Raw genomic sequence first — 22,776 nt, 5'->3', positions numbered from 1 at the left:
AGAGAGATCAACAGCTTCCACTCATAAATTTTAGAGCATTCATCACCTTGATTGAATCATGCCACTTGAGAATTAAATTACTTTCAAGTTGAATTTGATTTTAAATGTCTAGCAACTGTTTTTGTGAGCAAAATTGAGGTTTCTTCTCTAACCCAAACCCCCTGAGTAGAAGCCCATTGTGTAGCGAAAATTAAGAATTCTGTTAAAAATGATATAACTCAGGAGACAGAAATCTGTAAAGGATACATTTGTGGTCCTTTAAAGGTCCTTTAACATCATTATAGACTGACACACAATATTTTTTTCTTTATGCTTCTACACATAAGTTTTTTTTTTAGCTTTTATTGAAATTCCAGTTAGTTAACATACAGCTTAATACTAGTTTCAGTAAAATTTAGTGATTCATCACTTACGTATGACACACAGTGCTCATCACAAGTGCCCTCCTTAATACCCATTACCCATTGAGCCCACCCCCAACCCACCTCCCCTCCCCTTCATTATTCTCTATAGTTCAGAGTCTATTTTAGATTTGCCTCTCTCTTTTTTACCTCTATGTTCATTTGTTTTGTTTTTTAAATTCCACATATGACTGAAATCATATGGTATTTGTGTTTCTCTAACTTACTGAGCATAATACTCTCTAGCTCAGTTCATATCATTGCAAATGGCAAAATTTTATTTTTTGATGGCTGAGTAATATTCCATTGTGTATATATATACCACAACTTCTTTATTCTTCAGTTGATGGACATTTGAGCTCTTTCCATACTTTGGTTATTGTTGATAATGTTGCTATAAACATCAGGGTGCGTGTATCCCTTGAAACAATATTTTCATATCCTTTGGGTAAATACACAGTACTACAATTGCTGGATCATAGGGCAGGTCTATTTTTAACTTTTTGAGGAACCTCCATACTGTTTTTCAGAGTGGCTGCACCAGTTTGCATTCCCACCAACAGTGTAAGAGGGATCTCCTTTCTCCACATCCTCACCAACATCTGTAGCTTAATCTTTTTATTCAGAGGAAATAAGTACTCAAAATTCCAACATGTCATGTAAGTGCTGTGTAGGCAACTGTTGAATAATTAGCAACTATGACGTCTTCATAAATTTGTAAATGAGACAAGTGGATGTGATAAGAAAGGCTCAGGATTTTGGAATAAAAGGACTAATGGAAGTAGATTGCCTTATTGTATAAGTCAGGTGGATGCAGGTTGATGTCATAGCCCTGAGAAAAAACATCAGGCCAAATGCAGTTCTAAGATTTGTGTTATAAAACATTCATTTCAAATTTACTTTAATGACAGTTGATGGAAAATCTGAAAATCTTAGTGGTGATTAATGCCAGGTTCTTGTTCTCCAGTTCTTTCCATCATTAAGTATTATCATCTCTAATGAATTCTTTACCTTCTGAAACAGAGAACTCTTCTAGAAGATGAAGTGTCTTCTCATATTGGAATTTTGAATCATAATGTCTGTTCACCCATAGAAACATAAGATTTAAAACATTAAAACTGCACACTCTCTCGGATTCTTTTAAGACCCTGACCTCTTAGGAGTAGAGGAAATACGTGACTTCAATTGAAATATATGTATAAAACACTAAAATTCAGAACATTGCTAAGACTTATTAACTTATCATAATTACCTTGAGCACATTTCTCTTAAATATTCAACATGCAAGTTCTGAAAAACAAATATCCTGTGGTAAAAAATGTAAGTAAAATATATCTTCATTTGTTAATAATCCTCACCAAAGGCAAATTATAATCCCCTTAAACATTCAATTTCAGGGTGCTTACTAGGCCTCTCTCATCATTTGTTGCCAGCAGCCTATTACTTCAAGTTTATTTTTTTCACCTGAGATTTTTGTGTTCGTACACAATCTGAAATAAGTAAATTCAAGGTTTTTTTTCTTTCTTTCTTTCCTTACAACAAAAGTACTTCTGGTAAAGATTTCACTGATGAGGGAAGGTGGGCAGGAGTTGTTTATTGTTTACCCATGATTTTGGGCTTCCACTCTTATAATGTGTTGCTGTGTTCCAGTGTGCTAAGTCTTTCTGTTATCTTGTGTACATACTCTTAAGTTGGAGGTAGTCAGAGCTCTCTGCTAAGTATAGTGAATCTTCATATGGGGCCCAGTGTTTCAGGATAGGAAAAAGAAAGGGAAGTCTAGATAAAAGGTTATGAACTTAAAAAATTGAAAAATGAGGGGCGCCTGGGTGGCGCAGTCGGTTGAGCGTCCGACTTCAGCCAGGTCACGATCTCGCCGTCCGTGAGTTCGAGCCCCGCGTCCGGCTCTGGGCTGATGGCTCGGAGCCTGGAGCCCGTTTCCGATTCTGTGTCTCCCTCTCTCTCTGCCCCTCCCCCGTTCATATTCTGTCTCTCTCTGTCCCAAAAATAAATAAACGTTGAAAAAAAAAAAATTGAAAAATGATTCCTAGAAATGTATACTTTTTCCTAAGAACATTGTCTTGTGAATGGACACCCATTTAAACAGCTTCCTCATGTCTTATTAAATTATTGCATCTGTACAGAATATGATTTGGCAGTATTATTTGATATAGGGAAATACAGGAAGGAGGGTTGCTTCTGTGTAAACAGATATATAAGCAAAGCAGTCATTTATCAAAGGTTTCAATCTAGTACCTGTGGCTGAAACTGGAGTCTGCAGACATGTTTCTGATTTTGTGCCCCTACTGCTTAAAATATTTTGAATTAGATTTCAATATTTTTAAAATATAATTTTTCATATTTAAGAAAACCATATTTCCATACCTGCCATTGCCTGGAGCTAATTAGTTGCTGTCCTCTTTGGTCAGTGATAGGCACTTGTTACTTCTTTTAGGTCTCCTACTTCCCACTGTATCATCCATCCTGAGACCAATATAGTCTCAGGTGTTAAAAGTGGGGCATTTGATCATCTTGGTTGTACTAGGTCCTGCTAACTTATTTAATTTGGGGCATCGTGCCTAACAGTGTGTGAGTTGATGACCTCGGAACCGCAGAGTGCAAACTGCTGCTGGGAAGGGGAAGAGCTCATTTGTCTTCACAATTTCAGCTGTCATGTGGCTTTCAGTGTGCTTTTCTTTGAGCAAGTGGAAGCAGGGGAAATCTGTTGTTATTCTACACTCTTATGCTGATCTTTGCTATAACCAGGCCTGAGAAATACTGGACAGTATTATAGAACAGATGTAAACATGAGCTTAGCATGTCCTCCTGGCTCAAGCATTGAAACAGCACAAACTATGATATTGCTTTGAACCATTCTTTGTGGAAATATCTGATGTGATGCTTCCAGGAAATACTAAAAATGTTTTATTAACTATATTTTTCCAAATGAACCATAATATATACTCCTTTGGAAATATAGTGACTTTCACTATCAAGGAGAGTTTCTTCATGCAGGAAGTCTAAATGACATTATGAATACTTTTTAAACATTTCCACCAAAATATGTTTTTAAACCATCAAGACTTAACACTGAAAGGGTACAGTGCCAGAAATTACAGTTTTTAACCTCTTCCTTCATATCATACATAGTATATCGAAAGGGTGTTAGGTGCCCATTACCATCTAACTTTAAACTTTAATCACAGTCATAAAACTTCGGATTTTTCCTAACATGGTTTAGTTTGCATAGTCAAACTTCCAATTTAAGTTTTTAAAACTCCTAAGTGGGCTTCCTTTTGATGCCAACTTTAACCAGAAGTCTTTTCATTTGAAAAGAAGACTGCACTGCACTTGGCAATGTTTAAAAATGCAGTAGCTTACTCCTTTCAAGCTGTGAATGGAGATAATTGAAGCAATACCATTTGATGTTTTTGTACACACTTGACTATGAGTCTGTGTTTTCTGGAGAAGAATGCATGTGCATTAAATAGTTTCACTATTTTACTTGTTACAAGATTCTAATGAAAAAGGATTTAATTGAGTTTGGGGTTTATGTCCTGAATTTTTCAGTAACTCATGATGTGATCTTTTGTTAAAGATTATTTCTTCAAGTGAGTACCAGTGATGTCAGCTATCATCATACTGTTTCTATTAGCATTTTAAAAATTAGCTTCCAAGACAGGAAAGGCAAATCCAGATCCAGAGTATGGTCTACTCCTATAAAGTGAATTGCTGCCTCTTCTAGGATGGAAGGGATCCAATGTAGTCACCTTGTCCCCAACTCTTTATTCTGCTGCACCCCATACTCCACTCCCTGCCCCACCCTTTACCCCGTCTTGATCAAGCACTCTCAGAGTATAGTCTCATGCATACTGTCCTGGCTCCTACCACTAAATGTTAGCTAGGTCCTGGACTTAATTCAGGCTATAGTTCTTTTTCCTTTTCATGTCTATCCCATTCCTGGCCAGATTATTTTGTAATTTAACCCCACTTTTTGGCATAGTGGCCAGTAGAGAAGATGAGACAGACTGTAGGAAGTGGGAAGCATGTTGCCCAATGGCAGCAGAATCTTCTCCATCATCTTTAAACAAGGGAGAACACTAGCATTTAGGAGAAACTTCATCATTTTCAAATAGGAGCCTTTAACAGTTCCTAATCCATGAAACAAGTATCATTCTTTCCTAAGTAGGGCCCTAACCTTGCTTAAGGTTAAGACCTGCTTAGGTTGAGAATTTAACCTTCTTGGGAGCTCTTTTACTCTTACCATTAAATCCTGGTCTTGGTCTTCAGCCCATGTTTGCCCTCCTACTGCAGGAGATGAGAACCTCTTTAGATGCTACCTAAGAGGCCCTCTGGCTTTCACACATAGCTTTTAATTTGTGAGCAGTCATTGTTAGCCTTTGGTCTCTCCTGTATTTCCTCAGGTAAGCTTAGCAACACCTATCTAATTCCACTGTCCTTCTGGTTAGTATTTACCCCTTTTTCTCAAAAAGCCTGAATGATCACACCCTCTAGTGCATTCCTTTCCACTAGAATACCATCCCAATAATACCAGTAAAAGATAGTATGGCCATCTGTGCACTGCTTACCCCTGTGAAAGAATCCTTATTGGCAGTCCCTTGTTAGGTGATCCAACTCCAAAATCTTAGTATCTGCTTTCTCAGATCTCTTGGTATCAGTTGTTGTAGATTGCATTTCCTAGGATGTAGGCTCTGAGATGGAAACTAGTGTGCAAGAAGTTTAATTTTAGGGACTGCTCTGGTAGTTGGTACTGCTGGAGGAAAAGGGAAGGAAGCAGAGTTGGGCCATGATTTAGTGTCAATAAAAGCCTCAACTGACCTTGGGCTTCTGAATGTGCAGTGGCCCTGAAGAGTTGTTCTGAGTTATGGTGAGAGGGTCTAGCCTTTATTTCTCTGAACTGATTAGTTATTGGATGCAGGCCAGGCTACAACGTTTGGCAGAGTAGCTCTTTTCACCCAAAGGTGTTCCAGAAAGGGCGACTACAAAGGGCTGTCTTCCAGTAGCATTTCCAGCAACTGAAGTAATAAGTCCTTCATCCTAAGAGGGGACCTGGGTGGCATGTCACAGCACCACTACAGTTTCATTGGGAACACTACCTTTCATTATATTGTGTGGATTACTCTCAACCATGTAGGAGGGTGAGAACTTTGTTGCTTTGTTGACTAAAATTTTTTTCTAGCTATTATTTCGTTCTCATTTCATTCAGAGTCAGAGGTGATTCTTCATATTGAATTGTTAATAATTGTCTCTTTTTCTCCACCTAATGAATCATTTATTTTTCCTATAACCTTTTTTATACAATTGAATAGGGAAAAGATTTTTTTAATCTGTTTTACAAGGTACTTCTAATCCTTCATTTCACTTTACTGTATCCCAAAATCTTAATAAATACCCCATGAAGCTATGAAAATAGAATCAGCAAAAATTGTGGTTATAGTTGTTCAATTTTCTAACTATGAATGAAAGAGCAAAAAGCTCTTAAGTTATAACCTTTTATACAAATATATTGAGACAAGTGCAACACCAACAGAAAAAAAAAAAAAACACATTTTGTGTTATTTTTCCAGGAATGATGAGAGATTGCTGGTAACCATCCACCCCTCCCTTCTAAATATCCCTGCATGGCCATTCATGGTAATGAAATAGCTCTTCCAATCCAAAAAGCTAACTGGTTTATCAAGGCCACAAGTCTATGATCCCTCATCAGAAAGATGACTTCTCATCTATTCTCAAATGCGTTAAGAATTTCAACAGTGTAATGCTTTCTGTTTGAACAAATTCACCTCTGTTATATAATAATAGCATAATTATCCCTTTTTTTATGTCTTTCAAATAGCTCAGAGCTTGCACTGACATGGCTCTAAGTGATTCTTAGAAATCTCTGTGGCTGTTAATCCCTAATCACTTCCTTAACCTGATCACCCACCTTTTCAGATAATATAAAAATTAACAGCTTTTAAACATTTTTAAGACTGTAGTCACTATAATCAGTCATACTTAATTTTAATGAAATGCTTTAACAGAAGACCATTCTTTTCCCAAGACTCTTTAAAACGGCAATAGAGTAACTATTTCTAGTTTAGTTTTTGTATTTGCAACAACCACTATATATATTGAATAACTAAATGATTCAATATATATATATAATTATATATATATATATATAATTATATATATATATATACACACACACACACACACACTGTATACAGTGGTATATGTACAGATATATATGGTATCATTTAATTATTAAAGAGTCATTTGAGCACATATTATTTCCAAGTGCATAGGAACCACAAAGATAAAAACCAGTTAGGCATGACTCCTCCTTCAAGCAGCTCAGGAAAGACGGATGTGAAATCGAAATATCATGGTATCTTGTAATAACCCTTGATGGATATCATAGTGGAATAATAATGGAGGGAAAGCTGTGCCTAGAGAGAGGAATGGCCTCAGGAATGGTGGGGATACCAGATGGCTATGATGTCAAAGGGTACTACAGAGAGTCAGTTTCATGTAAGGGAGTAGCAGGACATGAGCGTGGAAGCTTAGGTAAGTAGGCCTTTTTCACAGGGGGAGAAGAGGTCCTGGAGGAGAAGGAATGAGATCAAATTTGCACTTCTGATTTTTCATCATGCTGATGGTAATGTGGAGGGTATATGGAAGGAAGAGAGCATGTTGGCTATAGGTATATCATCTCACAAATCTCAGGTATTCTATGGGATTTTTCCTAAATGAGTCTGGAAATAGACACTCACTGGGAGTGTATGTTTGATGGAGTAATGGAATTACCTTCATTAAAGTCTACATTTGTATGTCCACAGGCAAAGCATCTTAGTGTAAAAATAAACACAGAGAAAAACATTGACATAAAGAATAGTTCCGCTTACTTGGAATCAGGAGTTTGAGTATAACAAATTCTCACAGTGAAGAATATTCCTTAGTTTTTTGGGGATTCTATAAAAATTATTATTATAACTATTATATAAATTAGCTTCATGAAATTCATATGAAAAGCTCTACAGAAAACACATTAAAATGTGAAGGATGTTTCTCTTAAATGTATTTAATGGTGCAAAAAAAAGAAAAAAAACGTTTCTTTAAAATAGTCATGGTCTGCATATCACTGAGTTAATTCCCATTTTTAAAGCATAATGTTATTTTAATATTCCTGAGTCAACTCATCATTTTGAAATTTTGTATATTCACTAAGTAAAATTGTCATTATGCAAATATAATAAATACTGCACTAGAATAGATTTGCAGTTCACCTGACCTTTGTTAATAGGATGTTAGATTTGACTGTCAACCTATTCTTCAATAAATTTTATTAAAATCTTGCACTTTCCAATAAAACAGTTTTGTTTAGTTGGACTATATAAGGACAATTCTGTTCAAAATTTGAATATAATTTGTTGTTCATCTAACATGAGTACTAAAGATTTTTGTGCTAAAATACTGTTATTTAAAATAATTCTGAAACCCAGCTATGACATATAAGGAAACATAGCTTTTAAGTTGAGAAAGCACAATGTGATTCTGACTAGAATATTTTTTTTAATATAGTCTACCTTAACCTAAAATGTGTGTCATAAAAAGGTTAGTATGCATGGCCACTCTTATTTTTTTTAATTCAAAAATGAAAATTTTTATTATTTTTTAATTTAAAAAAAATTGTAATATAATTTATTGTCAAATTGGCTTCCATACAACACCCAGTGCTCATCCTAACAAGTGCCCTCCTCAATGCCCATCACCCACTTTCCCTGCTCCCACCCCCCATCAACCCTCAGTTTGTTCTCTGTATTTAAGAGCCTCTTATGGCATAACCACTCTTAAAAATAAAGAATGCTTGGGGCACCTGGATGGCTCAGTCGATTAAGCATCTGACTTCAGCTCAGGTAATGATCTCATGGTTCGTGAGTTCAAAGTTTGAGCCCCGCATCTGGCTTCTACCATTAGCGCAGAGCCTGCTTCAGATCCTCTGTCCCCCTCACTCTCTGCCCCTCTCCTGTCCATTCTCTCTCTCTCTCTCTCTCTCTCTCTCTCTCTCTCTCTCTCTCTCTCTCTCCCCCCCCCCAAAATATAAATAAATATTTTAAAAAGAAAGAAAGAATGCTTTTGAAGGATTAACACCAAATTCACCCTTTAAATACATTTTCCTTAATTTACAAGTACAGGATCATCTGCTTGCTTTCTTTGATGGGATCAAGCTCCTTAAAATATAGTTTAAAATATGTTTAAGTACAACTGTATTAACTATTTTTATGTAATGCATTTCTTCCTGTTTTAAATGTACACATCAGTAACAACACTTACAATTCTATTATTTTCCTTCTAGATTTGTTCCTCACGACATTGTCTGCCTCTAGTACTTTCCAGTTTGAGATATGGGAAAATGTGGTAAGAAATCTTTTCTTTGAAGCATTTTTAAATGATGGCTTTCAGTAAAAGCACACAATTTTAGAAAATAAAATGAAAGTAATCACTTGGTTGGTTGGTTTCAACAATAAATAGAACAACTTTAAGAGCCTTTGGTTGCATTGCTGCATTCAAACTGCTGAATATTGCTGAAGGAAATGATTCATTCAGCATCAATTCCTCTGCAGGTTTTTAGGCATGACTGCCAATTAAACCAATCAGTCTGCCCTAATGTGAATGTTAACAGGGCCCCTGCTAGGCTGTCAGCTGTTGAGAGAGGTTACTATCATTTAATTTGTCAGCATGATGGTTTATTGAAAAAAACCCTTTTTTAAAAGACTAATTTTTCCTCCTTGCCTTCAGGCTTATATAAAATAATAAGAACAACACACACTAAACTGACTGCCAGCTTGACCAGGATTAAGGAGTCTTTCCCAATATATATATTTTTTTAATTGCAAGTAGAAGACTCCCAAACTGATGATTTTATTTTATTTTACTTTTAGCTTGATGTAGATTGTATGAAATATTAATTAATGAAGAATAGAACACTCTAAGTCTTAAAATTGAATTTCATGCTATGTAACAGAAGACAGGATTTGAGGACGGGCCAAATTGGCCAACTGACTTTCATCAAGTAATGGTCAAGTATTGAACCTGACTTTCCTCATATGCAAAACGAGAATAAGAGTGTCTGCTTCATGTAATGTGAAAGTGAAGATTAAATGAAACAATGTGTGTGAAGTGCCAGGTACCCAGTAGACACTTAACAAATTGTAATTTTAGATCTCTCAATTTCTCATCTATTTACTGATGATTGTGTTTTATTCAATTCAAATTAAACCCATAACATTTTACATTTTTTATTAAATATGGATGGAAAATAAGCATATCTCAAAAAATGTACAGTACAAGTTTGTGGAAGGAAGTTCATTATTAGCCTTCAAGTAAAGCATAGTAATTGATGTTGGTCATGACTCAAATTCTTCATAGAAGGAAACTAGGATGAGTGGAGAAGCTGTGCGTAGATAAGAGCAGGACTTCTAAATGCTACTTCTACAGTAAACAACTTGATCCTTCTTTTTTCTTAACATGGGAAAAGTGAGAAATATAACTAAACCAGAACGATTTATTTTTCTTTACTTTTTAAAAAATTAATTATATTTCTTCTACTGATATTAGAAATATGATTGTTATATACTTAATTATTACTATAAATTAAATCTACCACTGCTGGGGGATATTTGTTTTTTAGGTGGCCTTGAAAACAATACCTAAAGTGAATCTTGAGGTATTAGATATGAGAAAATCAATCATTTTGATTAATCTATATCCATATGGAGGACAGAAAGCCTCATTGCACATAAATATAAGGTGTAATAAAATTATGAAATACTTTTAACTGTTTGATATCCTCTCAGCCTAGGCTGATTTTCTTTTGCCCTAGGTTAGATTTTTTTTTAATTTAAGTATAATTAACATGCAGTGTTATGTTCATTTCAGGTGTACAGTATGATGATTCAGCAACTCTATACACTTCTAAGTGCTTATCAGGATAATTGTACTGTTAATCCCCTTTATCTATGTCAGGCATCCCCTCACCCACCTTCCCCTCTGGCAACTAGTTTGTTCTCTATATTAAAGAGGCTATTTTTTAATTTCTCTCATTTTCTTTATGCGTTTGTTTCTTAAATTCCACGTATGAGTAAAATCATGATATTTGTCTTTCTCTGACTAATGTTTTTTATCATTATACCCTCCAGAATCATCCATATTATTGCAAATGGCAAGATCTCATTTGTATTTATGATGAGTAATATTCCATTGCATATATACAACACCTCTTCTTTATCTGTGAATGGATACTTGGGTTGCTTCCATATCTTGGCTATTGTAAATACTGATGCAATAAACATAGGGGTGCATATATCTTTTCAAATTAGTACTTTTATTTTCTTTGGGTTGATACCTAGAGTGGAATCCTTGGGCCATATGGTAATTCTATTTTTAACTTTTTGAAGAACTTCTATGCTGTTTTCCACAGTAGCTGCATCTATTTGCATTACAGTCAATACACAGAGCGTTCCTTTTTTTCCCACATCCTTGCCAACACTTGTTATTTCTTACATTTTTTATTTTAACCATTCTGACAGGTGTAAAATGATCTAATGATCATTTTAATTTCCATGATGGTTAGTGATGTTGAACATCTTTTAAGTGTCTGTTGGCCATTTATTTCTTCTTTGGAAAAATGTCCATTCAGTTCCTCTGCCCATTTTTAAATCAAATTATTGGGTTTTTTGATGTTGAGTTATATAAGGTATTTATATATTTTGGATATCAACCCCTTTTTGGATATCATTTCCTATTATATCCCGTTGGATAACTTCTCCCATTCAGTAAGTTGCCTTTTTGATTTGGTGATGGTTTCCTTTACTGTGCAAAAGCTTTTGATTTTTGGTATAGTCTCAATAGTTTAATTTCGCTTTTGTCTATCTTGCTTGAGGAGAGATATCTAGAAAAATATTGCTACAGCCAATGTCAAAGCAGTTACCACATGTTTTCTTCCAAGGAATTTTATGGTTTCAGGTCTCACATTTAGGTCTTTAAACTGTTTTGAATTTAATTTTTCTGTATGGTGTAAGAAGGTGGTCAGTTTCACTCTTTTGCATTTAGCTGTCCAGTTTTCACAATACCATTTGTTGAAGAGACTTTCTTTTTCCCATTATATATTCTTACTTGAACATATAAGTGTGGGTTTATATCTGGACTATATTCTGTTCCATTAATCTATGTGTTTATTTTTGTGCCAGTGCCACACTGCTTTGATTACTATAGCTTTGTACTCTATTTTGAAATCTGTGATTGTGATATCTCTAGCTTTCTTCTTCTTTCTCAAGATTGCTTTGGCTATTTGGGGTCTTTTTTTCATTCCATACAAATTTAGGATTGTTTGTTCTAGTTCTGTGATAAATGTTACTTGTATTTTGATAGGGATTGCATTAAATCTGTAGACTGTATAATGGAAATTATAACAATAGTGGGTCTTCCAATCCACAAGCATGGAATACCTTTCCATTTGTTTGTGTCATCATCAGTTTCTTTCATCAGTTTTATAGTTTTTGAAATTTTTTTTTTCAACGTTTATTTTTATTTTTGGGACAGAGAGAGACAGAGCATGAATGGGGGAGGGGCAGAGAGAGAGGGAGACACAGAATCGGAAACAGGCTCCAGGCTCTGAGCCTTCAGCCCAGAGCCCAACGCGGGGCTCGAACTCACGGACCGCGAGATCGTGACCTGGCTGAAGTCGGACGCTTAACCGACTGCGCCACCCAGGCGCCCCAAGTTTTATAGTTTTTGGAGTACATGTCGTTCACCTTCTTGGATATGTATACTTGTAAGTATTTTACTATTTTTGGTGCAGTTGTAAAAGACATTGTTTTCTTAACTTCTCCTGCTGCTACTCCATTATTAGGGTATGTAAATGCAACAGATGTCTGTATATTAATTTTATATCCTGTGACTTTACTGAATTCATTTATAAGTTCTAGTAGATTTTTGGTACATATTTTAGTAGGGTTTTTTTTTCTATACGTATCATCTGCAAATAGTGAAAATTTTACTTCTTACCAATTTGGATGATTTGGATGTCTTAGTGCCATGGCTAGGATTTCCAGTACTATGTTGAATAAAAGTGATGACTGGATATTCTTGTCTTCTTCCTGATCTTAGAGAAAAGCTCAGCATTTCATCATTGCATATATTACCCATGAGTTTTTCGTATATGACCTGTATTTTGTTGAGGTAGGTTTCCTCTAAAACTACTTTGTTAAGAGTTTTTATCTTGCATAGATGTTGTATATTCTCCAATGCTTGCTGTGTATTTGCTGATATGATCACATGGTTTTCATCCTTTCTCTTGTTAACGTGACATATCATATTAACTGCTTTGAAAATATTAAACCACCCTTGCATCTCTGGAATAAATCCTCTTAATCATGGTGAATGATTTTATATGTATATTGGATTCGGTTTGCTAATACTTTGTTGAGGACCTTTCCATCTATGTTCATCAGAGTTAGTGTCCTATAATTTTCATTGTTTGTAGTGTCTTTTTCTGGTTTTGGTATCAGGGTAATGCTGGCCTCATAGAATGAATTGGATGGCTTTCCTTTCTCATCTGTTTTTTGGAATAGTTTGAGATTAGGTATTAACTCTTCTTTTAATGTTTGATAGAATTCATCTGTGAAGCCATCTGGTTCTGGACTTCTGTTTGTTGGGAGTTTTTTGGATATTGATTCAATTTCACTGCTAGTAATCGGTATGGTCAAATTTTCTATTTCTTCCCGATTCAGTTTTAAGAAGTTATAGTTTCTAGGAATTTAGCCATTTCTTCTAGGTTGTCCAATTTGTTGACATATAATTTTTCACACACTCTTCTCTTATAATCCTTTGTATTTCTGTGGCATCACTTGTTATTTCTCCTCTTTCATTTCTTTTTATTATTTAAATTTTAGTTAACATACATTGCAATATTGATTTCAGGAGCAGAATTCAGTGATTTATCACTTATATATAACACCCAGTGGTCATCACAACAAGTGCCCTCCTTTTAATACTAATCACCCATATAGCCCATGTCCCCCCCAGTTCCCTCCCTCAACCCACAGTTTGTTCTCTATCATTAAGATATCGTTTGTTGTATTGTCTCATGCGGTTTGTTTCCCTCTCCTTTTTCTGCTTCCTGTTTGTCCATCTGTTTGGTTTCTTAAATTCCACATACGAGTAAAATCGTATGGTATTTGTCTTTCTCTGATTAACTTATTTCACTTAGCATTTTACTTTCTAGCTCCATCCACATTGTTGCAAGATTTCATTCTTTTTGATGGTTGAGTTCTATTCCATTGTATATATATACTACATCCTCCTTATGTATTCATTAGTCAATAGACATTTGGGCTCTTTCATAGTTTGGCTATTGTTGATACTGCTGCTGTAAAAACATTGGAGTGCATGCATCTACTCAAATCTGTATTTTTGTATCCTTTGGGTAAATACCTAATAGTACACTTGCTAGATCATAGGTAGTTCTATTTTTAGTTCTTTGAGAAATCTCCCATACTGTTTTGCACAATGGCTGCACCAGTTTGTGCTCCCACCAGCAGTGCAAGAGGGTTCCCCTTTCTCTGCCTCCTTGTCAACACCTGTTGTCTCTTGTGTTGTTAATTTTAGCCATTCTGACAAGTGTGTGGTGATAATCTCATCATGGTTTTGATTTGCATTTCTCTGATGATAAGTGATGCTGAGCATCTTTTCATGTGTCAGCCATCTGAATGTCTTCTTTGGGAAAATGTCTATTCATGGCTTCTGCCCATTTCATACCTGAGTTGTTTGTTTTTTGGAGTGTTCAGTTTGATAAGTTCTTTGTAGATTTTGATACTAACCCTTCATCAGATACGTTGTTTGCAGATATAGTCTCCCATTCTGTTGGCTGCCTTTTCGTTTTGTTTCCTTTGCTGTCCTTTTTATCTTGATGAAGTCCTAATAGTTCATGTTTTCTTTTTTTTCCCTTTCCTTTGGTGACATGTCTGATAAGTTCATGTGTTCGAAGTCAAAGAGGTGGCTACTTGTGTTCTCTTCTAGGATTTTGATGATTTCCTGTCTCGCATTTAGGTCTTTCATCCATTTTTGTGTATGGTTTAAGAAAGTGGGGGGCGCCTGGGTGGCGCAGTCGGTTAAGCGTCCGACTTCAGCCAGGTCACGATCTCGCGGTCCGGGAGTTCGAGCCCCGCGTCGGGCTCTGGGCTGATGGCTCAGAGCCTGGAGCCTGTTTCCGATTCTGTGTCTCCCTCTCTCTCTGCCCCTCCCCCGTTCATGCTCTGTCTCTCTCTGTCCCAAAAATAAATAAACGTTGAAAAAAAAAAAATTAAAAAAAAAAAAAAAAAAAAAGAAAGTGGTTTAGTTTCACTCTTCAGCATGTCGCATGCACTCCTCTTTCATTTCTGATTTTTTTATGACTCTGGCTAAGGATTTATCAATATTTGTTGATCTTTTTAATATATCAGCTTCTGGTTTCATTGATCTCTTGTTTTTTAATCTCTATTTCATTTACTTCTGCTCTAATCTTTATTAATTCCTTCTACTGGTTTGGGATTTTATTTGTTTTTATTTTCTAGCTCCTTTAGGTGTAAGGTTAGGTTGCTTATTTGAGATTTTTCTTGTTTCTCGAGGCATCTATTACTGTAAACTTCCTGCTTAGAACCGCTTTTGCTACATCCCCAACATTTTGGATTCTTGTGTTTTCATGGTCATTTGTCTGCAGTATTTTTTTATTTTCTCTTTGATTTCTTCCTTGACCCATTCATTGTTTAGTAGCATATCACTTAGCTTCCATGTATTTGTGTCCTTTCCAGATTCTTTCTTGTGATTTATTTCTAGTTTCATGATGTTGTAGTCAGAAAAGATACATGATGTGCTTCCAGTGTATTTGAATTTATTGAGACCCAGTATGTGATCTAGTCTGGAGAATGGTCCACGTGCACTTGAAAAGAATGAGTATTCCACTGCTGTAGGTCCATCCAGTATGTCATTCAATGCTATTGCTTCTTTGTTGATTTTCTGTCTGGATGATCTATCCATTGATGTAGGTGGGGTGTTAAAGCTCCCTATTATTGTATTCCTGTTGATTTTTCCTGTATGTCTGTAAGTATTTGCTTTATGTATTTAGGTACTACCATGTGGGGTACATAAATATTTACAATTAGCTGTATCATACTCTTGTTGGATTGTTCACTTTATCATTATGTAGTGCCCTTCTTTGTCTCTTGTTGCAGTCTTTGTGTTTTGGGTTTTTTTTTTTTTTTTAAGTTTATTTAATGGGGGGTGGAGGGAAGGGGAAAGTGGGTGATGGGCATTGAGGAGGGCACTTTTTGGGATGAGCACTGGGTGTTGTATGGAAACCAATTTGACAATTTCATATAAAAAATAAAATAAGTTTATTTATTTATTTTGAGAGAAACTGACATAGTGCTGATGGGGGAGGGTCAGAGAGAGAATGAGAGAGAATCCCAAGCAGGCCCCATGCTGCCAGTGCAGAGCCTGATGCAGGACTCAAACCCATGAAACAGTGAGATCGTGACCTGAGCCTAAACCAAGAGTCTGACGCTTAACCCACTGAGGCACCCAGGCACCCCTACAGTCTTTTATTTAATGTCTCTTTTCTTTGATATAAGTTTTACTACCCCAGTTTTCTTTTCACTTGCATTTGCATGGTAAATGGTTTTCCTCACTTTACTTTCAATCTGCATGTGTTTTTAGGTCTGAAATGAGTCTCTTATAGGCAACAGATAGCTGCGTCTTGCCTTTCTACACATTCTGTCATCCTGTGTCTTTTAGTTGCAGTAGTCAGTCCATTTACATTCAGTGTAATTATTGATAGGTATGTACTTACTGCCATTTTGTTACTTGTTTTATGTCTGTTTCTGTAGTTCTTCTCTGTTCCTTTCTTCTTTTGTTGTCTTCCCTGGTGGTTTGATGGGTTTCTTTAGTGATATGCTTGGATTACTTATTCTTTATTTTTTGTGTATATTTTTTGTGTAATTTTTTTATTACATGGTTACCTTTAGGCTTATATATAACATCTTATGCATACAATACTGTGTATTGAATTGATGGTCACTTAAATTTAAGCCATTCTAAAAGCACTGTTTTTACTCCCCACCCCCCACTATGTTTTACGTACATGACATCATATGTTTCATCCTATTTTATTTTTTTTTAATGTTTATTTCTTTTTGAGAGAGAGAGACAAAGAGTGTGAGCAGGAGAGGGGCAGAGAGAGGGAGACACAGAATCTGAAGCAGACTCCAGGCTCAGAGCTGTCAGCACAGAACCCAACATGGGACTCAAACTCACGAACAGTGAGATCATGACCTCAGTTGAAGTGGACACTCACCGACTGAGCCACCCAGGTGCCCCATCATCCTTTTATTTTGTGAGTCCCTTGACTGGTTTTTACGGATATAATTGATTTTTACTGCTTTTTGTCCCCTTTAACTTTTGTACTGGTGTTATAAGTGATAAATCTGCTTTCCTTATGTTTGTATTTACCTGTGAAATTTTTTCCTTTCATAATTTTCTTACTCCTAATTATTATGGCCTTCTCTCTCCATTCATAGATTGCCTTTAACATTTCTCAGAAGGCTCAGTGTTGATGAACTCCTTTAACTTTTGTGTGTCTAGGAAACATTTTATCTCTCTTTCTCTTCTGAATGTTAACTTTGTTGGGTAGAATATTCTTGGTTGCAGGTTTTTCCTTTCAGTACTTTGAATATATCATTCCACTCCCTTTTGACCTGCAAACTTTCTGCTGGCAAATAAGCTTATAAGCCTTATGTGGTTTCCCTTGAATGTAACTGTTTTCTCTTACTGTTTTTAAAATTCTCTCTTTATCAGTACTTTATGCCATTTTAATTATTATGTGTATCATTATGAACCTGCTTGGGTTGATTTTGTTGGGGGCTTTTTGTGCCTCCCGAATCTGGATGTCTGTTTTCTTCACCAAATGTTTTTCACCAAGGGATGTTTTCAGCTATTATTTTTTCAAATAAATTTTCTGCCCCTTTGTCTCTTCTCCATTTGGGATGCCTATAATGCAAATATTATTACAGTTGATGATGTCACTGACTTCCATAAGTCTATTCTCATTTTTTATTATTCTTCTTTCTCTCTGCTGTTCAGCTTGGTTGCTTTCCATTACTCTGTCTTCCAGGTCACTAATTTGTTCTTCTCTCTCCTCTGATCTTCTATTAATTCCCTCTAGTGCTTTTTTAATTTCAGTTATTATCTTCTTGTTCTCTAATTGGTTCTTTTTTATATTTTCAATCTCTTTTTGAATGTCTCACTAAGGTTCTACACTCTTTTCTCAAGTCCAGTGAGTGTCTTTATGACCATTACTTTGAATTCTTTATGAGGCATAGTGTTTATCTCCATTTCATTTAGATCTTTTGCTGTGGCTTTATATCTTTCATTTAAGAAATATTCCTATGTTTCTTCATTTTGTCTGACTCTCTGTTATATATTAGAGAAGTCGGGTATATTAGGGAAGTTTCCTGGTCTTGCAAATCATGGCAGCCTTTGGAATTAAACCTAGTAAAGCAATGTAGTAGGGGAAAACCTTCAAGAAGAGACCAGATATTTATTTGGTCTCTTCTATTGTTTTCTTTTAAAGAAAGTTGATAAAGTAAGTGATGGGCAGTAGAGACTAAGGGCTGTTCTTGCAGTAAAACAGCTGGATCAGTAATATACCCATATTGACAATTAATAAGTCACTCGTACAGTTAAGGGAAATGTAGACTTAGTATTAATTAGTTTAAATAAATTGTAGATTTTGTTAAATGGAGGATTATTTTCAGTTAGAGATTGGACAAACAATTTGTAGGATACACTAGTTGACCAAAAAAAAACCCTCCAAATATCTATAAAGCCATATTAGGTAGTAGAGCTAGAGCTTTAGCAAATCTCATTAGAATGTGAATTGTGTACACAGTCCCATGCAGGTGCTCTGGGAGGCACAGAAATGAATGGAGCTTATAGGCCAAGAAGGCTAAGTATGGGCAGCTCTGGCTGGTATAATGAGGTATACAAACCTCATGCTACAAGTAGCTCAGAGACAGAGCAGTTACTTCTGTTTGGTCTACCAAGGATCATCAGGGAAGACTCCATAAAGATGTGGTATTTGAAATGGCCAGTACAAATGAGCAGGATGTTAGTGGTTGGAAGTGAGAGAAAGAAATGGGGAAGGAAGTACACAGGAACCCAGGACATATTCAGAGAGTTGAACATGGCTGGTTTGGCCCAGAGCATGAAAAGATACTGGAAGGTAAGATAAGAAGAATTGGTTTAGACAAGATCAGCAGAAGCTTTGACTTCTAAACTAAGTAATTTAATCTTTTAAATATTTATTGAGAAGCTTCTAAACCTTTTAGGACTGAAGGTGAGATGAACAGAGTTCTCATTGTTGCCATTATCTTACTACTGCATATCAGATAAGTTTGCATGGAAAATCTGGAAGCAGGGAGATAACTTAGGTGGAATTTACTATAACCTGGGAAAGAGGTGAATGATTAAAGGAATAAAGTATTGGGAATGGCCTAGAAGGGATAAATATGAAAAATATTTATCAATGCAAGGGTAATTTGTGTTTTGTACTAGTGACCAGAGAAAAGACAAATGAAATATCTAATTTGAGGTAGGAAAAAAAAAATTATTTCAGGTAAGAGACATATCAAGAAGGCAATTAGTAATGTAGGAGTAGACAGAGAAAGACAAATATCATATGACTTCACTCATATGAGGGCTTTAAGAGACAAAACAGATGAACATAAGGGAAGGGAAACAAAAATAATATAAAAACAGAGAGGGAAACAAAACATCAGAGACTCTTAAATATGGAGAACAAACAGAGGGTTACTGGAGGGATTGTGGGAGTGGGCATGAGCTAAATGCGTAAGGGGCATTAAGGAATCTACTCCTGAAATCATTGTTGCACCATATGCTACCTAACTTGGAACTAAATTTAAAAAACAAATTTTTAATTAAAAAAAAAAGAAATATAAGACTAGAGTTCAAGGAAGAGACTAGGTAAGTGTCACAAAGGAAAAGACTAAGGACAAAAATGGCAAAGCCAGACCCTTGGGCAATACCTACCACCCTTTATGTTAGAAACTTATAGTCTTGACACTATTATCATTTGGGGCCAGATAATTCTTTATCATAGAGTTCCGTCTTATGCATTGTAGGTTGTTTATCAGTATCTCTGACTTATACTCACTTAGATGCTAGTAGCTACCTCCGATTTTGACAATCAAAAAGATCTCCAGACATTGCCCAGTGTCCTTGGAGAACAAAATCACCCCCCGTTGAGAATCATTACTTTATATGAATAAAGATGTAAACACAAAATAGTCATCAGATATTACTTCTTGGTCATTTTCTCAAACATTGTAAATATAACAATTTTAACATTAAATATTAAAACATATAGGCCAATGCATGGGTAGCCATCTATAAAAAAAGATACTTGTTATAACATTGCACCTGTGGTTGGAATTTAAGCAGAAACTGGCAGGTAGTGTCCTCTGTCACTGGCAGTGGGTTAGCTGCTTCAATGGCAGATGGTAGTGTTTGTAGCAGGAATAGTGGTATTATTATTATTAGTGTTCCTACTAGTGATAATAGTTAATGTTTACTAAATCCATACTGTCTGCATATATTCTACTAAGCACTTTATATGGACTATCTCACTAATCTTCACAAAACTTTGTAAAAATACATTTTCAAGATAAGTAAACAGATGCTTTTAGAGTAGAGCTAACTTATTTGGACCTGAAAGCTAGCAAACAGTGGAGCCAGAAGTTCAACTAGGAAATCTGTTTCTCAAATTTCTACCTGTAAGTCGTTCGTTGTACAGACAAAAGGAAAGGCAAAAGACATAGCTGCAGCAGAACCCCTAATGGCTTCAACAGTGAAGACCAGTGAGAACAGCATGGTAAAGAATGAGACCAAGTATAGTGCATTCATGTCAAATAGCAGTCCATGAAAAAGGTACTCTCAGCTCCTAAGCATAGGACTGCCATTATAAAAATACTATATAAGTGCCTAATAACTTTACATTTTGTAGAATACTTTCTAATCTGTCATTGCATTGATACCGTATAGAACCCTCAAGTAGACCATATGTTTATCCCCTTCTAAGGGCTTAGAGCTGAGACCCACAACAGTAAGTGGCTGTTCCAAAGTGATACAACTTACCAATGAAAGCGGAACTAGAACCCCTGTCATCTAACTCTACATCTAGTGCCCTTTCCATTAGTCTATTCTGCTCTCTAGGTATGAAAGAGTCTTGATTATATGCTAGTATTTCCTACGTTAGATAGGTACAAAGCAATTTCATGTTTGAAAATAAGTATGGACAAAGCAGGAAAGAATATCCAATGGAATAAAGACAGTCTCTTCAGCAAGTGCTGCTGGGAAAACTGGACAGCAACATGCGGAAGAATGAACATGGACCACTTTCTTATACCATACACAAAAATAAACTCAAAATGAATGAAAGATCTAAATGTAAGACAGGAAGCCATCAAAATCCTCGAGGAGAAAGCAGGCAAAAACCTCTTTGATCTTGGCCGCAGCAACTTCTTACTCAACATGTCTCTGGAGGCAAGGGAAACAAAAGCAAAAATGAACTTTTGGGACCTCATCAAAATAAAAAGCTTCTGCACAGCAAAGGAAACAATCAGTAAAACTAAAAGGCAACCGATGGAATGGGAGAAGATACTTGCAAACGACATATCAGATAAAGGGTTAGTATCCAAAATCTATAAAGAACTTACCAAACTCCACACCCAAAAAACAAGTAATCCAGTGAAGAAATGGGCAAAAGACATGAATAGACACTTCTCCAAAGAAGACATCCAGATAGCCAACCGACACATGAAAAAATGCTGCACATCCCTCATCATCAGGGAAATACAAATCAAAACCACAATGAGCTACCACCTCACACCTGTTAGAATGGCTAACATTAACAACTCAGGCAACAACAGATGTTGTCAAGGATGTGGAGAAAGAGGATGTCTTTTGCATTGTTGGTGGGAATGCAAGCTGGTGCAACCACTCTGGAAAACAGTATGGAGGTTCCTCAAAAGATTAAAAATAGAACTACCCTATGACCCAGCAATTGCACTACTAGGTATTTATCCAAGGGATACAGATGTGCTGTTTCAAAGGGACACATGCACCCCCATGTTTATAGCAGCACTATCAACAATAGCCAAAGTAAGGAAAGAGCCCAAATGTCCATCATTGGGTGAATGGATAAAGAAGATGTGGTATATATATATAATGGAGTATTACTTGGAATCAAAAAGAATGAAATCTTGCTATTTGCAACTACGTGAATGGAACTGAAGTGTATTATGCTAAGCAAAATTAGTCAGAGAAAGGCAAATATATGACTTCACTCATATGAGGGCTGTAAGAGACAAAACAGATAAACACAAGGGAAAAAACAAAAATAATATAAAAACAGGGAGTGGGACAAAACATAAGAGACTCTTAAATATGGAGAACAAGCAGAGGGTTACTGGAGGGGTTGTGGGAGGGGAGTTGGGCTAAATGGGTAAGGGGCATTAAGGAATCTACTCCTGAAATCACTGTTGCACTATCTGCTAACTAATTTGGATTTAAATTTAAAAAAAAATAAAGTTAAAAGTGAAAATAAGTATGGTCATACTTCACTTTAAAATGTGTTATCTAATAAGAGTAATAACATGTTGATAAAGTTTATAGAATCATTTTTATCAAATATTAAATATGTGAATGATACTAATCTGAATTGAGATTGAGTTATATACTTTTCTATTACCAATTAGAGCAAAGAATAAGTAATGATAATAAAGGGAAGTTAAATTTGATAAAGTATTATCTTCCCCTAATTATGTCATATATATAATGTATTCTGCATGCTCTCACTGTAGCAAGAATATGTTCTTTTTCCCCAGTGACTGAAAGGAACTATTGCTTTTGTTCTACTGAGGTTCGGGGTTAATATGGCATCTTAGACATGGGAGACCATCACCTGGGAAGTACTCAGTGTTTCTTGATGGAAATGCACCATGAGGTTATATCCAGAAACACTTCTACATATACTTATTAAGTTTAACAGAACTTCACTGGAGTAATTTGTTCACTTGAATCAGTATAATGAGTTGACATTCCTCTTTATGTTAACGTGAAGCTGATGTAGTTTAAAAGAGCTTTTCCATTTATCCTAGAACCATTATGTCCACTCTACAGAGTGAACATATGCTATGATGTTTCTAAAGTGCAAAGGCAGTGGGAACTTCAGTCAGAGATTTGGCACCTTTGATATATC

General features: G+C 35.8%; 1 protein-coding gene across 2 annotated transcripts in view; it reads left to right on the top strand.

The window, feature by feature from the left end:
- The window catches only part of ITFG1 (integrin alpha FG-GAP repeat containing 1), a 347,243-nt gene that overhangs the window by 75,814 nt on the left and 248,653 nt on the right, over positions 1–22,776 (top strand). For both annotated transcript variants that reach the window (XM_045442649.1, XM_045442650.1), the window contains one exon: positions 8,761–8,822. In XM_045442649.1, the coding sequence (XP_045298605.1) occupies positions 8,761–8,822 (62 nt within the window). The remainder of the gene's footprint in view (positions 1–8,760; positions 8,823–22,776) is intronic.

Source organism: Leopardus geoffroyi, chromosome E2 (assembly GCF_018350155.1).
Source record: "Leopardus geoffroyi isolate Oge1 chromosome E2, O.geoffroyi_Oge1_pat1.0, whole genome shotgun sequence".
NCBI classification, from domain to species: domain Eukaryota; kingdom Metazoa; phylum Chordata; class Mammalia; order Carnivora; family Felidae; genus Leopardus; species Leopardus geoffroyi.
Note: the sequence above shows the minus strand (reverse complement) of the source record. Positions and strands in the feature narration are given on the sequence as shown.